The sequence below is a fragment of the Tachyglossus aculeatus genome, chromosome 9 (genome assembly GCF_015852505.1).
Source record: "Tachyglossus aculeatus isolate mTacAcu1 chromosome 9, mTacAcu1.pri, whole genome shotgun sequence".
Classification (NCBI taxonomy): Eukaryota; Metazoa; Chordata; class Mammalia; order Monotremata; family Tachyglossidae; genus Tachyglossus; species Tachyglossus aculeatus.
The window spans coordinates 38,519,622-38,535,427 of NC_052074.1; the positions used below are offsets into that span (position 1 = coordinate 38,519,622).

Consider the following 15,806-nt stretch of genomic DNA (forward strand, 5'->3'; position numbering starts at 1 on the left):
AGAGCACTGTACTAAGTGCTTGGGAAGTACAAGTTGGCAACACATAGAGACAGTCCCTACCCAACAGTGGGCTCACAGTCTTAGTTGTATTTGTTAAGTGCTTACTATGTCCAGGCACTGTACTAAGCGCAGGGGTGGAAACAAGCATATCAGATTGGACACTGTCCCTGTCCCACACTTTTATTCCCCATTTTACAAATGAGGCAACTAAGGCACAAAGAAGTGAAGTGACTTGCCCAAGGTCACTCAGCAGACGAGTGGTGGAGCCCGGATTAGCCTTCTGGGGTCCTGGGGGCCCCTCTGTAGGAGCAAAAGAGTGCTAGGCTGGGTGGCACAATGGTGCTGGCTGAGGGTGGCACCGATTATGGACTTCCATTTTAAGTACTCTGCAGCTTTCCTTTCCCTTCCCGTTATCTTCCCCATCCATCTGTGCCCTCTGCCCACCGCCCTACATGCAGAGGGCTTCTCCAATTGCATTTTAGGATTCTTTCATTCAACCACATTTATTGAGCTCTTACTGCACGCAGAGCACTGTACTAAGCACTTGGGAGAGTAATAATAATAATAATAATGGCATTTATTAAGTGCTTACTATGTGCTAGCACTGTTCTAAGCGCTGGGGGGAATACAAAGTGATCAGGTTGTCCCATGTGGGGCTCACAGTCTTAATTCCTATTTTACAGATGAGGTAACTGAGGTCCAGAGAAGTTAAGTGACTTGCCCAAAGTCACACAGCTGATAAGTGGAGGAGCCGGGATTAGAACCCAAAACCTCTGACTCCCAAGCGCGTGCTCTTTCCACTTATTATTATTAATAATAACTGTGCTATTTGTTAAGCACTTACCTTGTGCCAACCATTTTACTAAGTACTGTGGTAGATACACTGCCTGGCACAGAGTAAGCGCTTCTCAAATACCGTAATTATCATTATTATAAAATAATCAGGTCTTGTATGGGGCTCACTGACTAAGTAGAAGGGAGGGCACGCATTGAATCCCCATTTTGCAGATGAGCGCCTTGAGGCCCAGAGAAATGAAACGACTCGCCCAAGATTCCACAGGAGACGTGATCCCACGGTTGGGTAGGGACCGTCTCTATATTCATTCAATCGTATTTATTAAGTGCTTACTGTGTGCAGAGCACTGTACTAAGCGCTTGGGAAGTATGTTGTCCACTAGCGGACTTGACATGACCGACTCCATTTTGTGTATGCTGACAGTAACCCTCCATTTTGTGCAGGCCGAGAGAACAACTCCTTTTTGTATTGTATGCAAGGCTCAGCAACAGACGTCTTCTAGGCCAGTAAAGAGTATCTATGCAAGGCCATAGGGCAGATAACAACCTGCACAAGGCAGTGAGAACAGAGAATAATGAGAATTTGTAACATCTTGTCGGTCCTAATCGGATTCCTGAAATTCCTAAATGCTCCGCTCCCATGTTGCTGTAACTCAATAAAAGACACAGTGAGAATGGGATCGGGGCTGCTTGTCACTCGTACCTCTCCCGGGAGGTGAACGGGCAGGTAGCCACTTTCCTTCTTTACTGCTCTATCTTTTTCATCATCAATCGTATTTATTGAGCGCTTACTGTGTGCAGAGCACTGTACTAAGCGCTTGGGAAGTACAAATTGGCAACATATATCACCATCATCATCATCAATCGTATTTATTGAGCGCTTACTGTGTGCAGAGCACTGTACTAAGCGCTTGGGAAGTACAAATTGGCAACATATAGAGACAGTCCCTACCCAACTGTGGGCTCACAGTCTAGATGTCTATATGTTGCCAACTTTTACTTCCCAAGCGCTTAGTACAGTGCTCTGCACACAGTAAGCGCTCAATCATCATCATCATCAATCGTATTTATTGAGCGCTTACTATGTGCAGAGCACTGTACTAAGTGCTTGGGAAGTACAAATTGGCAACACATAGATACAGTCCCTACCCAACAGTGGGCTCACAGTCTAAAAGGGGGAGACAGAGAACAAAACCAAACATACCAACAAAATAAAATAAATAGGATAGATATGTACAAGTAAAATAAATAAATAAATAGAGTAATAAATATGTACAACCATATATACATATATACAGGTGCTGTGGGGAAGGGAAGGAGGTAGGATGGGGGAATGGAGAGGGGGAGGAGGGGGAGAGGAAGGAAAGGGCTCAGTCTGGTAAGGCCTCCTGGAGGAGGTGAGCTCTCAGCAGGGCCTTGAAGGGAGGAAGAGAGCTAGCTCAATAAATACGACTGAATGAATGAATGAGGCAGAGCTGAGATTAGAACCCAGGTCCTCTGACTCCCAAGGCCCGGGCTTTTTATTAATAATAATAATAATAATAATAATAATAATACTAAAGCACGCCAACAGGGCAAAGTTCAGAGCTTCTGAAAGGCAAACCCTGCTGAACTGTGGCAGGGACAGAGGGGAAGTAGCCGGTGGAGTTTCCTGGCCCAGAAGCAGAAGGGGTGGGGTGGCAGTGTATTAGCCGTGGGGGGCGGAGCCAGGGTCAGAGTGACCTCCTCCTTCCCCAAGTGCAACATGACCAAGTTTCTGGCTGCTCAGATCCTCTGGAGCTGAGAGGGGAGCTGTCAGAGGAACAGCAGCAGGAGCAGATCTTCCAGGTGAGAACTGCCCCCAATAAACGGGGACTCCCCCAGAGAGGGCTCCCTGCAAGGCCGCCAGATCATGCCCCGTCTGGGCACCGGGCGCCACATAATAATAATAATAATGGCATTTATTAAGCACTTCCTATGTGCAAAGCACTGTTCGAAGCGCTGGGGAGGTTACAAGGTGATCAGGTTGTCCCACGTGGAGCTCACAGTATTAATCTGCATTTTACAAATGAGGTAACTGAGGCACGGAGAAGTGAAGTGACTTGCCCAAAGTCACACAGCTGACAAGTGGCGGAGCTGGGATTTGAACCCATGATGATGATCATCATCAATCGTATTTATTGAGCGCTTACTATGTGCAGAGCACTGTACTAAGCGCTTGGGAAGTACAAATTGGCAACATATAGAGACAGTCCCTATCCAACAGTGGGCTCAAAACAATGCCACGTCCTAGTTTAAGACCATATGGATAAAAAAATGATGGTGATGATGATGGCATTTATTAAGCGCTTACTATGTGCAAAGCACTGTTCTAAGCGCTGGGGCGGAGGCAAGGTGATTAGTTTGTCCCACGTGGGGCTCACGGTCTTCATCCCTGTTTGACAGATGAGGTAACTGAGGCCCAGAGAAGTGAAGGGACTTGCCCAACGTCACCCAGCTGACAATTGGCGGAGCTGGGATTTGAACCCATGACCTCTGACTCCAAAGCCTGGGCTATTTCCACTGAGCCACGCGCTTCCCGTGTCTTGATGGTTTTCTTGTCTCCTTGCGTGTGGTTTGAGCACTTTGCTCATCAAGCCCAGCTGGTCTTCTCTGTTTGGAATGGCAGCAGAGACTATTTTTGTTTGTTTTAATGGAATTTGTTAAGTGCTTAATAATAATAATGATGATGGTGAGAGAAGCATGATGATGGTGCTTAGAGAAGCAGCGTGACTCAGAGGAAAGAGCCCGGGCTTGGGAGTCAGAGGTCATGCGTTCAAATTCCGGCTCCGCCAATTGTCAGCTGTGTGACTTTGGGCAAGTCACTTCACTTCTCTGCGCCTCAGTTACCTCATCTGTAAAATGGGGCGTAAGACTGTGAGCCCACATGGGACAACCGTATCACCTTGTATCCTCCCCAGCGCTTAGAACAGTGCTTGGCACATAGTAAGCGCTTAACAAATGCCATCATTATTTATTATTTATGGTATTTGTTAAGTGCTTACTATGTGCCAATCACTGTTCTAAGCACTGGGGTAAATACAAAGTTATCAGGTTGTCCCACCTGGGGCTCCCAGTCTTAATGCCCATTTCACAGATGAGGTAACTGAGGCACAGAGAAGTTAAGTGACTTGCCCAAAGTCACACAGCAGACAAGTGGCAGAGCCGGGATTTGAACCCATGACCTATGACTCCCAAGCCCGAGCTCTTTCCACTAAGCCACGCTGCTTACTAGGGGTCAAGCACTGTTCTAAGTGCTGGGGTAGATACAAGTTTATACACAGTTCCTGTCTCACCTGGGGCTCACGGTCTAATTAGGTGGGAGAGCAGTTATTGAAACCCTACTTTGCAGGTGAGGGAACATATTTACCGACTCTGTTATATTGCATTCTCCCATGCTTACTAAATCCAATCGATCGATTGATTAACTGATGAGGTAACTCAGGCACAGAGAAGTTGTGACTTGCCCAAGGTCACACAGCAGACAAGTGGCTCATTGTGGGGAGGGAATGTGCCTGCAGAGTCTATTGTATTGTACTCTCCCATGAGCTTAGTACAGTGCTTTGCACGTAGTAAGTGCTCAAAAAATGCCATTGATGATGATGAAATGGTGGAGTCAAGATTAGAACCCAGGTTCTCTGAATCCCAGGCCCGGGCTCTTTCTACTGGACAACACTGTTTCTCTAATCATCATTATCATCATCAATCGTATTTATTGAGCGCTTACTATGTGCAGAGCACTGTACTAAGCGCTTGATGAGAGTGGGGGGGGAAGCGCTCAGTTTTCTGACTGTCTGGGCCAGGTTAAATAGGAGAGAGGGAAGGAGAGGGAGACATAGAAATAGGAAAAGAGTAAGGGAGGTGAAAGGAGGAAGAAAGAGTTGTGACTGAGAGAGGGAAATTAGAGAAAACCAGAAATTGCTTAGCTTCTCATTGCACATGTATTATTTTATCTGGGAGAAGGTTGCATATTAACTGGTAGCTGCAGAAACAGTGTCCTTTACCTCTAGCTTCATGTCACTGGCTTTATCTTCATTGCCACTGACTCCAACCTGTGACTCATGCTCTTCTACTCCGCAGTTTTGTTTTAAAATGGTATTTGTTAGGCATTTAAAATGTTCCAGGCACTGTACTAAGTGCTGGGGTAGCCTGGCTCACTGGAAAAAACCCCGAGCTTTGGAGTTACAGTTCATGGGTTCAAATCCCAGCTCTGCCAACTGTCAGCACTGTGACTTTGGGCAAGTCTCTTAACTTCTCTGTTCCTCAGTTACCTCATCTGTAAAATGGGGGATAAGACTGTGAGCCCCACATGGGACAACCTGATCACCTTGTAACCAACCTTGCATATAGTAAGCGCTTAATAAATGCCATTATTATTATTATTATTACAAGTTAATCTGGTTGGGCACATTCCCTGTCCCCGCATAGGGCTCACAGTCCTAATCCTGGCTTTATAGAAAAGGGAAATGAGGCACAGAGAAGTGAAGTGGCTTGCCCAGGGTCACCCAGCCGACATGTGCCGGAGCTGGGATTTGAACCCAGGTCCGTTGACTCCCAGCTCTGGTTCTTTCCACTAAGCCCCAGGGTAGTTACAGAGAAGTGAGAGGGAGTGAATGAGTGTGTCTGCTCACCGCAACCAGCTGAAGAAATATGAGTCAAGCCGGGAAATTTGGTTCCTCTTTCGTTTTCTGCAGTGACAGTCACCGCATTCTAAAGTAGCATGGTCCCTAACTGGCATTACCCGCTTTCATTCATTCATTCAATCGTATTTATTGAGCGCTTACTGTGTGCAGAGCACTGTACTAAGCGCTTGGAAAGTACAAGTCGGCAACATATAGAGACGGTCCCTACCCAACAGCGGGCTCACGGTCTAGGAGGGGGAGACAGACGACAAAACGAAACATATTAACAAAATAAAATAAATAGAATAAATATGTACAAATAAAATAGAGTAATAAATACGTACAAACATATATACATATATGCAGGTGGGCTAAACACTGTACTAAGCGCTTGGGAGAGTCCAATACAACAAAAAACAGACACATTCCCTGCCCACAACAAGCTTACAGTCTAGTGGGCCATGCCAGCACTCTGGGAGGAAATCCCTAAGGCACAGCATGGCTCTGTTGACAAAACCTAGGCCTTAGAGCAAGTCAGGGTCTGCTTAGTGTGTGCTAAGCACTGTACTAACCGCTTGGGAGAATGTAACAGTAAAGAGATACATTCCTCCTCCAGGAGGCCTTTCCAGACTGCGCCCCATCCTTCCTCTCCCCCTCACCCCCCTCTCCATCCCCCCCATCTTACCTCCTTCCCTTCCCCACAGCACCTGTATATATGTATATATGTTTGTACATATTTATTACTCTATTTATTTATCTTATTTGTACATATCTATTCTATTTATTTTATTTTGTTAGTATGTTTGGTTTTGTTCTCTGTCTCCCCCTTCTAGACTGTGAGCCCGCTGTTGGGTAGGGACTGTCTCTATGTGTTGCCAACTTGTACTTCCCAAGCACTTAGTACAGTGCTCTGCACACAGTAAGTGCTCAATAAATACGATTGATTGATTGATTCCCTGTCCACATGGAGCTTGGTCTAGAGGGGTGTAGAGCAGCCCTGTCTAGCTGATAGAGCGCGAGCCTGGAAATCAAGAGGGACCTGGGTTCCAATCCCAGCTCCGCCACTTGGCTGCTGTGTGACCTTGGACAAGTCACTCCACATCTCTGTACCTCAGTTCCCTCATCTGCAAAATGGGGGTTCAATGCCTTTTCTCCCTCCTTCTTAAGCTGTCCATGTGGGACAGGGACCGTATCCTACCTGATTGGCTTGCATCTAACCTAGTGCTTAGAACAGTGCTTGGCACGTAGTAAGCGCTTAGGAAATACCAGCTTCTCCTGCCCTGATCCACTGTCCCTTCCGCTTGACATGGTGGGCAGTGTATGATGTTCCTCCCCCCTGTTCGAAGGCAAAACACCGGGATGGAAAAAAATTCTTTATTTCTCAGCATCTGCTTTACTCCTTCAGGTCCCCTTGGCTCAGCAAGATTTTCTGCAGGGTTCTCCCCTGCCCCTAGACCTTTGCCCTGTTAGGGGATGTGTGAGATCCCTATTTGTGCTTTTGGTGGGTGTGTGTGTATATGTATGCATTCCCAAGAGCTTTGGGCTTTGGCAAACATTAACCCTGGTGTCCATTAACCCTATAACGCCGCGGACAGATTTTGCAGCAGTGACTTTTCATTTCACCTTAGTCCGTGAGGTAGTGGCAAGAGCAAGCATGAGCTTGGGAGTTAGAGAACGTGGGTTCTAATCCTGGCTCCCCTACACGTCTGCTGTGTGACCCTGGGCAATTCACTGAATTTCTATGTGCCTCAATTACCTTAATTGTAAATTGGGGATTAAGACTGTGAGCCCCATGTGGGACAACCTGATTACCTTGTATCTACTCCAGTGCTTACAATAGTGCTTGGCATATAGTAAGCACTTAATACATACCAACACTATTATTATTATTATTATTATTATAAACCAATAGGGTTGGACATAGTCCCTGTCCCACATGGAGCTCAAATTCTCTCCCTGTGCTTAGTACAGTGCTCTGCACATGGGAAGCGCTTAATAAATTTCTATTTACTACTACTTGCTTTCCCCATAAGCGAAAGGATTCTCATATGAAATCCCCTGGAACACCAGTGGTCAGTCGACCCTGTCCCCCTCTGCCTTTGTGTAGGATGACCTCTTGCTGACTGAATGGCACTCAAAAAATCTGGGAGATCGTACTGAGAAGGACGCAGGATGGCACCTAGAATTAGCCCCAGTGAAATCTTTACTGTCTCAGAGATAAACCTTTGTGACCTTAATGGAAACTATACTGCAATACAGGACAGGCAAAGAGGATGGGGCTGGGAGTCGGGACTCCTGGGTTCTAGCCCCACCTGTTCACTGCTGTATGATCTTGAATAAGTCATCTAAAATCCCACCATATCTGTTTCCCTGTCTGTAAAATGAGGATAAAATATATGCTTGTACATATTTATTACTCTATTTATTTATTTATTTAATTTGACTTGTACATATCTATTCTATTTATTTTATTTTGTTAGGATGTTTGGTTTTGTTCTCTGTCTCCCCCTTTTAGACTGTGAGCCCACTGTTGGGTAGGGACTGTCTCTATATGTTACCAACTTGTACTTCCCAAGCGCTTAGTACAGTGCTCTGCACACAGTAAACGCTCAATAAATACAATTGATGATGATGATGATGTACACCCTCCCTCTTAAACTATGAGTTGTGTCCGATTGGATTACCTTGTAACTCTACCCTAATTCTTGACACATAGTGAGTACTTAATGTTACTTTCAAGTTCCAATAAGAATAGTTGTCCTTTGCGATTTTTCCTTTTTTTTTAAAAATGGTATTTAATAATAATAATGATGATGGCATTTATTAAGCGCTTACTATGTGCAAAGCACTGTTCTAAGCGCTGGGGAGATTACAAGGTGATTGGGTTGTCCCACTGGGGGCTCACAGTCTTCATCCCCATTTTACAGATGAGGTAACTGAAGCACAGAGAAGTGATTTGCCCAAAGTCACACGGCTGACAATTGGCAGAGCCGGGATTTGAACCAATGACCTCTGACTCCAAAGCCTGAGCTGTTTCCTCTGAGCCATGCTGCTTAGCCCAGTGAGGTTAGATGACTCATCCAAGGTCACACAGCAGTCCCGTGGTGAAGTCTGCTTTCGAACCCAGGTCTCCTGACGCATACTCTTTCTGCCATGCTGTTTGCCCCTTCAGTTCAGCTCAGGATGCTTGTTCAGCTTCAGGCTGGTGCGTCCATCCCTTTTCATAAGGCAAACCCCCCTTTCTTCTTGCTCTAGACTATAAGCTTGTTGTGGACAGGGAACATGTCTACTGAATTTGTCATATTGTCCTCTCCCAAGTGCTTTGTACAGTGCCTGGCACATAGTAACTGCTTAACAAATGCCATCATTATCACTATAATGATGGCATTTGTTAAGCGCTTACTATGCGCAAAGTACTGTTCTAAGCACTGGGGGCATACAAGGTGATTAGGTTATCCCACGTGGGGCTCACAGTCATAATCCCCATTTTACAGATGAGGTAACTGAGGCTCAGAGAAGTTAAGTGACTTGCCCAAGGTCACAGAGCGGACATCTGGCAAGAAGGAGCAGCGTGGCTCAGTGGAAAGAGCCCGGGCTTTGGAGTCAGAGGTCATGGGTTCAAATCCCGGCTCCGCCAACTGTCAGCTGCGTGACTTTGGGCAAGTCACTTCACTTCTCTGGGCCTCAGTTTTCTCATCTGTAAAATGGGGATGAAGACTGTGAGCCCCCCGTGGGACATCCTGATCACCTTGTAACCCCCTAGCGCTTAGAACAGTGCTTTGCACCTAGTAAGTGCTTAATAAATGCTATCATTATTATTATTATTATGTGGCGGAGCTGGGATTAGAACCCATGACCTATTTATTTTACTTGTACGTAATTTATTTTACTTGTACATATCTATTCTATTTATTTTATTTTGTTAGTATGTTAGTATGTTTGGTTTTGTTCTCTGTCTCCCCCTTTTTAGACTGTGAGCCCACTGCTGGGTAGGGACTGTTTCTATATGTTGCCAACTTGTACTTCCCAAGCACTTAGTACAGTGCTCTGCACACAGTAAGCGCTCAATAAATACGATTGATTGATTGATTGACCTCTGGTTTCCAAGCCCATGTTTTTTCCACTGAGCCACGCTGCTTCTCTAAGCGCTCAATAAATACCACTGATTTATTGATTCCCCTCCAGATGCTCCCCAGTAAACAGACCGCTCCAGAGAGCTTCTCCCCTACGCCTTTTCTCATTTACTTTGTGCCCAAACTCTATCCACTCCATCATCATCATCATCATCAATCGTATGTATTGAGCGCTTACTGTGTGCAGAGCACTGTACTAAGCGCTTGGGAAGTTCAAGTTGGCAACATATAGAGACGGTCCCTACCCAACAGTGGGCTCACAGTCTAAAAGGGGGTGACAGAGAACAAAACCAAACATACTAACAAAATAAAATAAATAGAATAGCGATGTACAAGGAAAATAAATAAATAAATAAATAAATACATAAATAAATACATAAATAGAGTTCATTCTTTGATCTCCCCGCCCCAACCCATCCCCCCAATCTGGTGGAGTCTGTAGCACTCTCTGTGTTGCAGTTTGGCTCTCTCCCTTATCACTTTACTCCTCTGACTCCTTCCTATTTCTGCTTATCTTTTTTCAGGCAGTAGCACCGGCCTTAAGGATTTTGGGTTCATTATTCCAGCTTGGAAAGGGCTTTGTCATTACTGCCAGACTAAAGTCTTTGGTTAATAATCACATTATCCTCACCGTTCTCATCAGGGACAACAGTAGATACAATTGATTGATTGATTATTGAGTCCCTACTGGGGGCAGAGCACTTTGCTGGGCACTTATTGTAAGCATAGTAGTTCATACTTTCATTCAATCGTATTTATTGAGCGCTTACTGTGTGCAGAGCACTGTACTAAGCGCTTGGGAAGTACAAGTTGGCAACATACAGAGATGGTCCCTACCCAACAGTGAGCTCACAGTGTACAAGGGGGAGACAGAGAACAAAACATATTAACAAAATAGTGTATTTTTAATAATGATTGTTATATTAAGCACTTTCTATGTGACAAGCACTGTGCTCAGCGCTGGGGTAAATACAATATAAACAAATTAAACACAGTATGGTCCCCTCCTGGGCCTCTCAATAATAATAATAATAATAATAATAACAATAACATTTATTAAGCACTTACTATGTGCATTGCACTGTTCTAAGCGCTGGGGAGATTACAAGGTGAAGCACTGGGGAGATTACAAGGTGATCCTCCTCAATCTGAGGAGGAGGGTGAACAGGCATTTTATCTGCATTTTGCAGATGGGAAAACTGAGGCCCAGAGAAGTTAAGTGACTTTCTCAGGGTCACACAGCAGGCAAGTGGCAGAACTCGGATTGGAACCCAGGTCCCCTGACTTCCAGGACTGAGCTCTTTCCACTAGATGATGCAACAAGTTTCTCCTTTCAACCCCAGAGCAAGTAATTGTAGAAAATAATTGCTGCATTTCTGTTTTCTCTCCTCTGTAAGTTCATAGCCTGATTGTGGGCAGAAGCAGCGTGGCCTTGGGGATAGAGGGTGGCCCTGAGAGTCAGAAGGACCTGGGTGCTAATCCTGGCCCCAACATTTGTCTGCTGTGTGACCCGGGGCAAGTCATTTCACTTCTCTGTGCTTTAGTTACTTCATCTGCAAAATGGGGATGAAGGCTGTGAGCCCCATGTGGAACAGGGACTGTGTCCAATCCTGATTAGCTTGTATCTGTGCCAGCGCTAAGAGCAGTGCCTGTCACATAGTAAGCGCTTTCATTCATTCATTCAATTGTATTTATTGAGCGCTTACTGTGTGCAGAGCACTGTACTAAGCGCTTGGGAAGTACAAGTTGGCAACGTATAGAGACGGTCCCTACCCAACAGTGGGCTCACAGTCTAAAAGGGGGAGACAGAAAACAAAACATATTAACAGAATAAAATAAATAGAATAAATATGTACAAGTAAAATAAATAGGGTAATAAATACATGCAAACATATATACAGGTGCTGTGGGGAAGGGAAGGAGGTAAGGCGGGGGGGATGGAGAGGGGGAAGAGGAAGGAGAGGGCTCAGTCTGGGAAGAAGCGCTTGACAAATTCCTTTAAAAAAACCAAAACACTGTTGCTTTGTCAAATACAGGCAACCACTGACCCAAAATGAGCACCTCTCCCTCCGTCATGCCGGCAGCCGTTTTGGAAGGACTCTCCGTCCAGCTTGGGTGCCAGCCCACCGATGAGAAGCTCGCACTCTACTTGGATCAAGAAGACGAGCTTAGAGACCTGCGAGCGTGTTTCCACATTCCCCAAATGAAGGACCTCCCCCCAAGTAAGAACCGCCTCGCAGTGGCCCCTGCCAAGTGGAGAAGCAGAATGGCAGAGTGGATGGAGCACGGACCTGGGAATCAGAAGGCCATGGGTTCTAATCCTACACCTGCCTCTTGACTGCCGTGTGACCTTGAGCAAGTCACTTCTCTGTGCCTCAGTTACCTTATCTGTAAAATGGGGATCATTCATTCAATCGTATTTATTGAGCACTTACTGTACTAAGCACTTGGATCGAGACTGTGAGCCCCACCTGGGACAAATCCATCCTGATTTGTTTGTTTCCACCCCAGCGCTTAGTACAGAGCTGTACTAGAGAAGCAGCATGGCTCAGTGGAAAGAGCCCGGGCTTTGCAGTCAGGGGTCATGGGTTCAAACCCCAGTTCTGCCAATTGTCAGCTGTGTGACTTTGGGCAATCAATCAATCAGTCAATCAATCATATTTATTGAGCGCTTACTGTGTGCAGAGCACTGTACTAAGCGCTTGGGAAGTACAAGTTGGCAACATATAGAGACAATCCCTACCCAACAGTGGGCTCACAATCTAAAAAGTCACTTAACTTAAGGGCAAGTCACTTAACTTCTCTGTGCCTCAGTTACCTCATCTGTAAAATGAGGATTAAGACTGTGAGCCCCCCGTGGGACAACCTGATCACCTTGTAACCTCCCCAGTGCTTAGAACAGTGCTTTGCACATAGTAAAAGCTTAATAAATGCCGCTATTATTATTATTATTACTATTACAGTGCCCTTCACATAGTAAGCACTTAACAAATACCATGATGATGATGATTATTATGTGGGCTTGGCAAAAACCTGCAAAAATAGCGGAGGTTGCTCTGGCTTAAATAATTTTTTTGATTTATATCAATGTCTGTCACCCCTTCTGTACTGCAAACTCACTGTGGGCAGGAAACCTGCCTACCAACTCTCCCAAGTGCTCAGTACAGCACTCTGCACACAGTAAGTGCTCAATAAATGCCAGTGATGGATTGATTGCCTAGGCTAATTGGGACCTTTGAGACCTGCCTGCTCAGGATCTGCTCAAACGAAGTAATAATAATAATGATGATATATTTGTTAAGCGCTTACTATGTGCCAAGCACTGTTCTAAGCGCTGGGGGAGATACAAGGTGATCAGGTTGTCCCACGTGGGGCTCACAGTCTTAATCCCCATTTTGCAGATGAGGTAACTGAGGCCCAGAGAAGTTAAGTGACTTGCCCAAAGTCACACAGCTGACAAGTGGCAGAGCTGGGATTAGAACCCATGAGCTCTGACTCCTAAACCCGTGCTCTTTCCACTGAGCCATGCTGCTTCTCAGGCCATGTTCTTCCATGTCTTCCACTCTGATGTCTCTGGGGATTCAGTCAATCAATTGTATCATGTTAAATTATTTGTTTATCCATTTATTTATTCATTGGTATTTATTAAGCACTTACTACATGTCAAGCATTGTTCTAAATACTGGGTTAGATACCAGCCATCAGGCGGGACACAGTCCCTCATGTAAGAGGGAGAAGAGGCATTCAAGGAAGAACAGGGTGGGGTGAAAATCAAATGCCCAAATGTCACAGATCCAAGTGTGGAGGTGATACCGAAGGGAGACTGACTGTGATGGGTCATGCAGGCTCTGCTTTTAGGCCTCATTTAGGTCCTATCAATCAATCAGTCAATCAATGGTATTTATTGAGTGCTTACTGCATGCAGAACACCCGACTAAGTGCTTGGGAGAGTACAACAGAACACATTCCCTGCCCACAGTGAGCTACAGTCTAGAGGGGAAGACAGATATCAAGAGAAATAAATAAATCATGGATATGGACTTAAGAATTATGGGGCTGGGGAGGGAGAGGAATAAAGGGAGCAACTGAGAGTGACGCAGGAGGCAATGGGAGAAAAGGAAATGAGGGCTTAGTCAGGGAAGGCCTCTTGGAGGAGATGGGCCTTCAATAAGGCTTTGATATAGAGAAGCAGCGTGGCTCAGTGGAAAGAGCTCGGGCTTGGGAATCACAGGTCGTGGGTTCTAATCCTGGCTCCGCCACTTCTCAGCTGTGTGACTTTGGGCAAGTCGCTTAACTTCTTTCTGCCTCAGTTACCTCATCTGTAAAATGGGGATTAAAACTGTGAGCCCCACGTGGGACAACCTGATTATCTTGTATCCCCCCCCAGTGCTTAGAACAGTGCTTGACATGTAGTAAATGCTTAACAAATATTATTATTATTATTATTATTATTATTATTATTATTATTTATCTACAATTAAAGTCCTCCCACATGAAGGCTATGATGCATCATTCCCCTTCTCCCTCGTAGCAGAGGGTGCAATAATGAGTGCTCTGTGGTAAAAGCTGAGGCCTGGGGATCCCACCTCCTCCACTTGTCTGCTGTGTGACCTTGGACATATCACTTCACTTCTCTGTGCCTCATCTGTAAAAGTGGGGATTCGGACTGTGGGTCCCATGTAGGACAGGGACTATGCCCAACCCAATTTGCTTGTATCCACCCCAGCAGTTAGTAGAGTGCCTGGCACAGAGTAAGTGCTTAACAAATCCTACAATTATTATTATTGTCGTCATGATTTGCTTAGAACAGTTGCCAAGTTCATCTCGTTCCAGGGACCCTCAGCCTTCCTGAACTCCCAAGCTCCTGTAGTTGAGAGAACTAAAGGCAGAATCAGAGGGGTCTGAGCTCCAGGGCCCAAAACTATAGAGGTGGGGAGACTTCTGCAATCTCCATGCATACCTCTCAGGGGTGGTTTAGGCTCATTTCCCAGAAGCGGAGACATAGAGCAGTGCGGTTGTGAGTGCCAAGCCACTTGCTGATTACCTAGATGAAAGTTGGTCTCCTGACCCTCTCAGTCTTCTGCCAAGGAAGTGAATTTTGGTATTTGTTTAAACGCCCACAGTGAGTCAGGCTTAGAGGTAAATTCAGGGTGATCAGAGTGGACCCACTCAGAGCTTCCAACCAAACAGGCGTCCCTACTCTCCAGGTGAGGAGCCTGAGGCCCAGAGAGGTTGGTCAACTTACCTCCGGTTCCTCAGCAGGCCAACAGTGGGGCAGGGACTGACCTTGGGTCTCGTGACTCCCAGCCCTGGATGCTTTTCTTGAGGCTTCACTGGCTCAAGTTGGAGACATCTTGGTGAGCACACCCTCTTGTGCTGAAGAATGATCAATCGGTGGTATTTATTGAGTGTTTAACGGGGTACAGAGCACCGTGCTAAGCTGATGGGAGTGTACAGTACATAACAGAAATGGTAAAAACGTTCCCTGCCCACAAGGAGCTTTCAGTCTAAAGATCTGGAAGTGGAGCCGAAGGGCAAGTGCTGGACTTTCTGGGGATTCTAGGAGTGGGTAAAGTGGAGCTTGTTTTCTCTCTGTCCTACTAGAGTGTCCTAGGATGGATGTGTTAACTGGCGCTTCCAAGGGGCATTATGTCTTAGAGGAAACATGTCATCTGTCTCTCCTTCTAGACTTCCTTCAAGCACTTAGTACAGTGATCTGCACATAGTAAGCTCTCAATAAATACAATTGATGATGATGGCGAGCCCGTTGTTGGGTAGGGACCGTCTCTATATGTTGCCGACTTCCCAAGCACTTAGTACAGTGCTCTGCACACAGTAAGCTCTCAATAAATACGATTGAATGAATGAATGCTTGTAACGATTAGTCAGGCGTGTCCTGCCCTCACTTCCAAAAAGCAGCAAGATGGACTTTAAAACTGTTTGGTAACGGGGAGGGGAGAACCTCCAGTTGAGACAAGCAAGATAGAGCAAAAGTGTCGGCGGAGTGGCGTGAGCCGAGTCCAAATCGAAAGCCGCTTGCACAAATGGATGATGATCCAGGCGGCCCCCAGGGTCTGTTTGAGAAGGCCTGGAGGCCGGGTGAAAGAAAGAACGGCCTGCTGATCCCTTCAGTGGAGTCAGCCTGACAGCTAAGCTCTCCTCGAGTAAACAGCTACTCTCGGAGACACGGAGGTGGAGACAGATTAGCTTTTTAATGAGATGATTTCAGTGCTTCGGA

At 45.8% G+C, this 15,806-nt stretch overlaps 1 protein-coding gene across 1 annotated transcript in view; it reads left to right on the forward strand.

The window, feature by feature from the left end:
* The first annotated feature begins 2,533 nt into the window (after positions 1–2,533).
* KYNU (kynureninase) overlaps positions 2,534–15,806 on the forward strand; it is a 77,548-nt gene continuing 64,275 nt past the window's right edge. The window contains exons 1-2 of the mRNA XM_038751461.1: positions 2,534–2,622; positions 11,605–11,790. Coding sequence (XP_038607389.1) covers positions 11,622–11,790 — 169 coding nt within the window. The 5' untranslated portion in view covers positions 2,534–2,622; positions 11,605–11,621. The remainder of the gene's footprint in view (positions 2,623–11,604; positions 11,791–15,806) is intronic.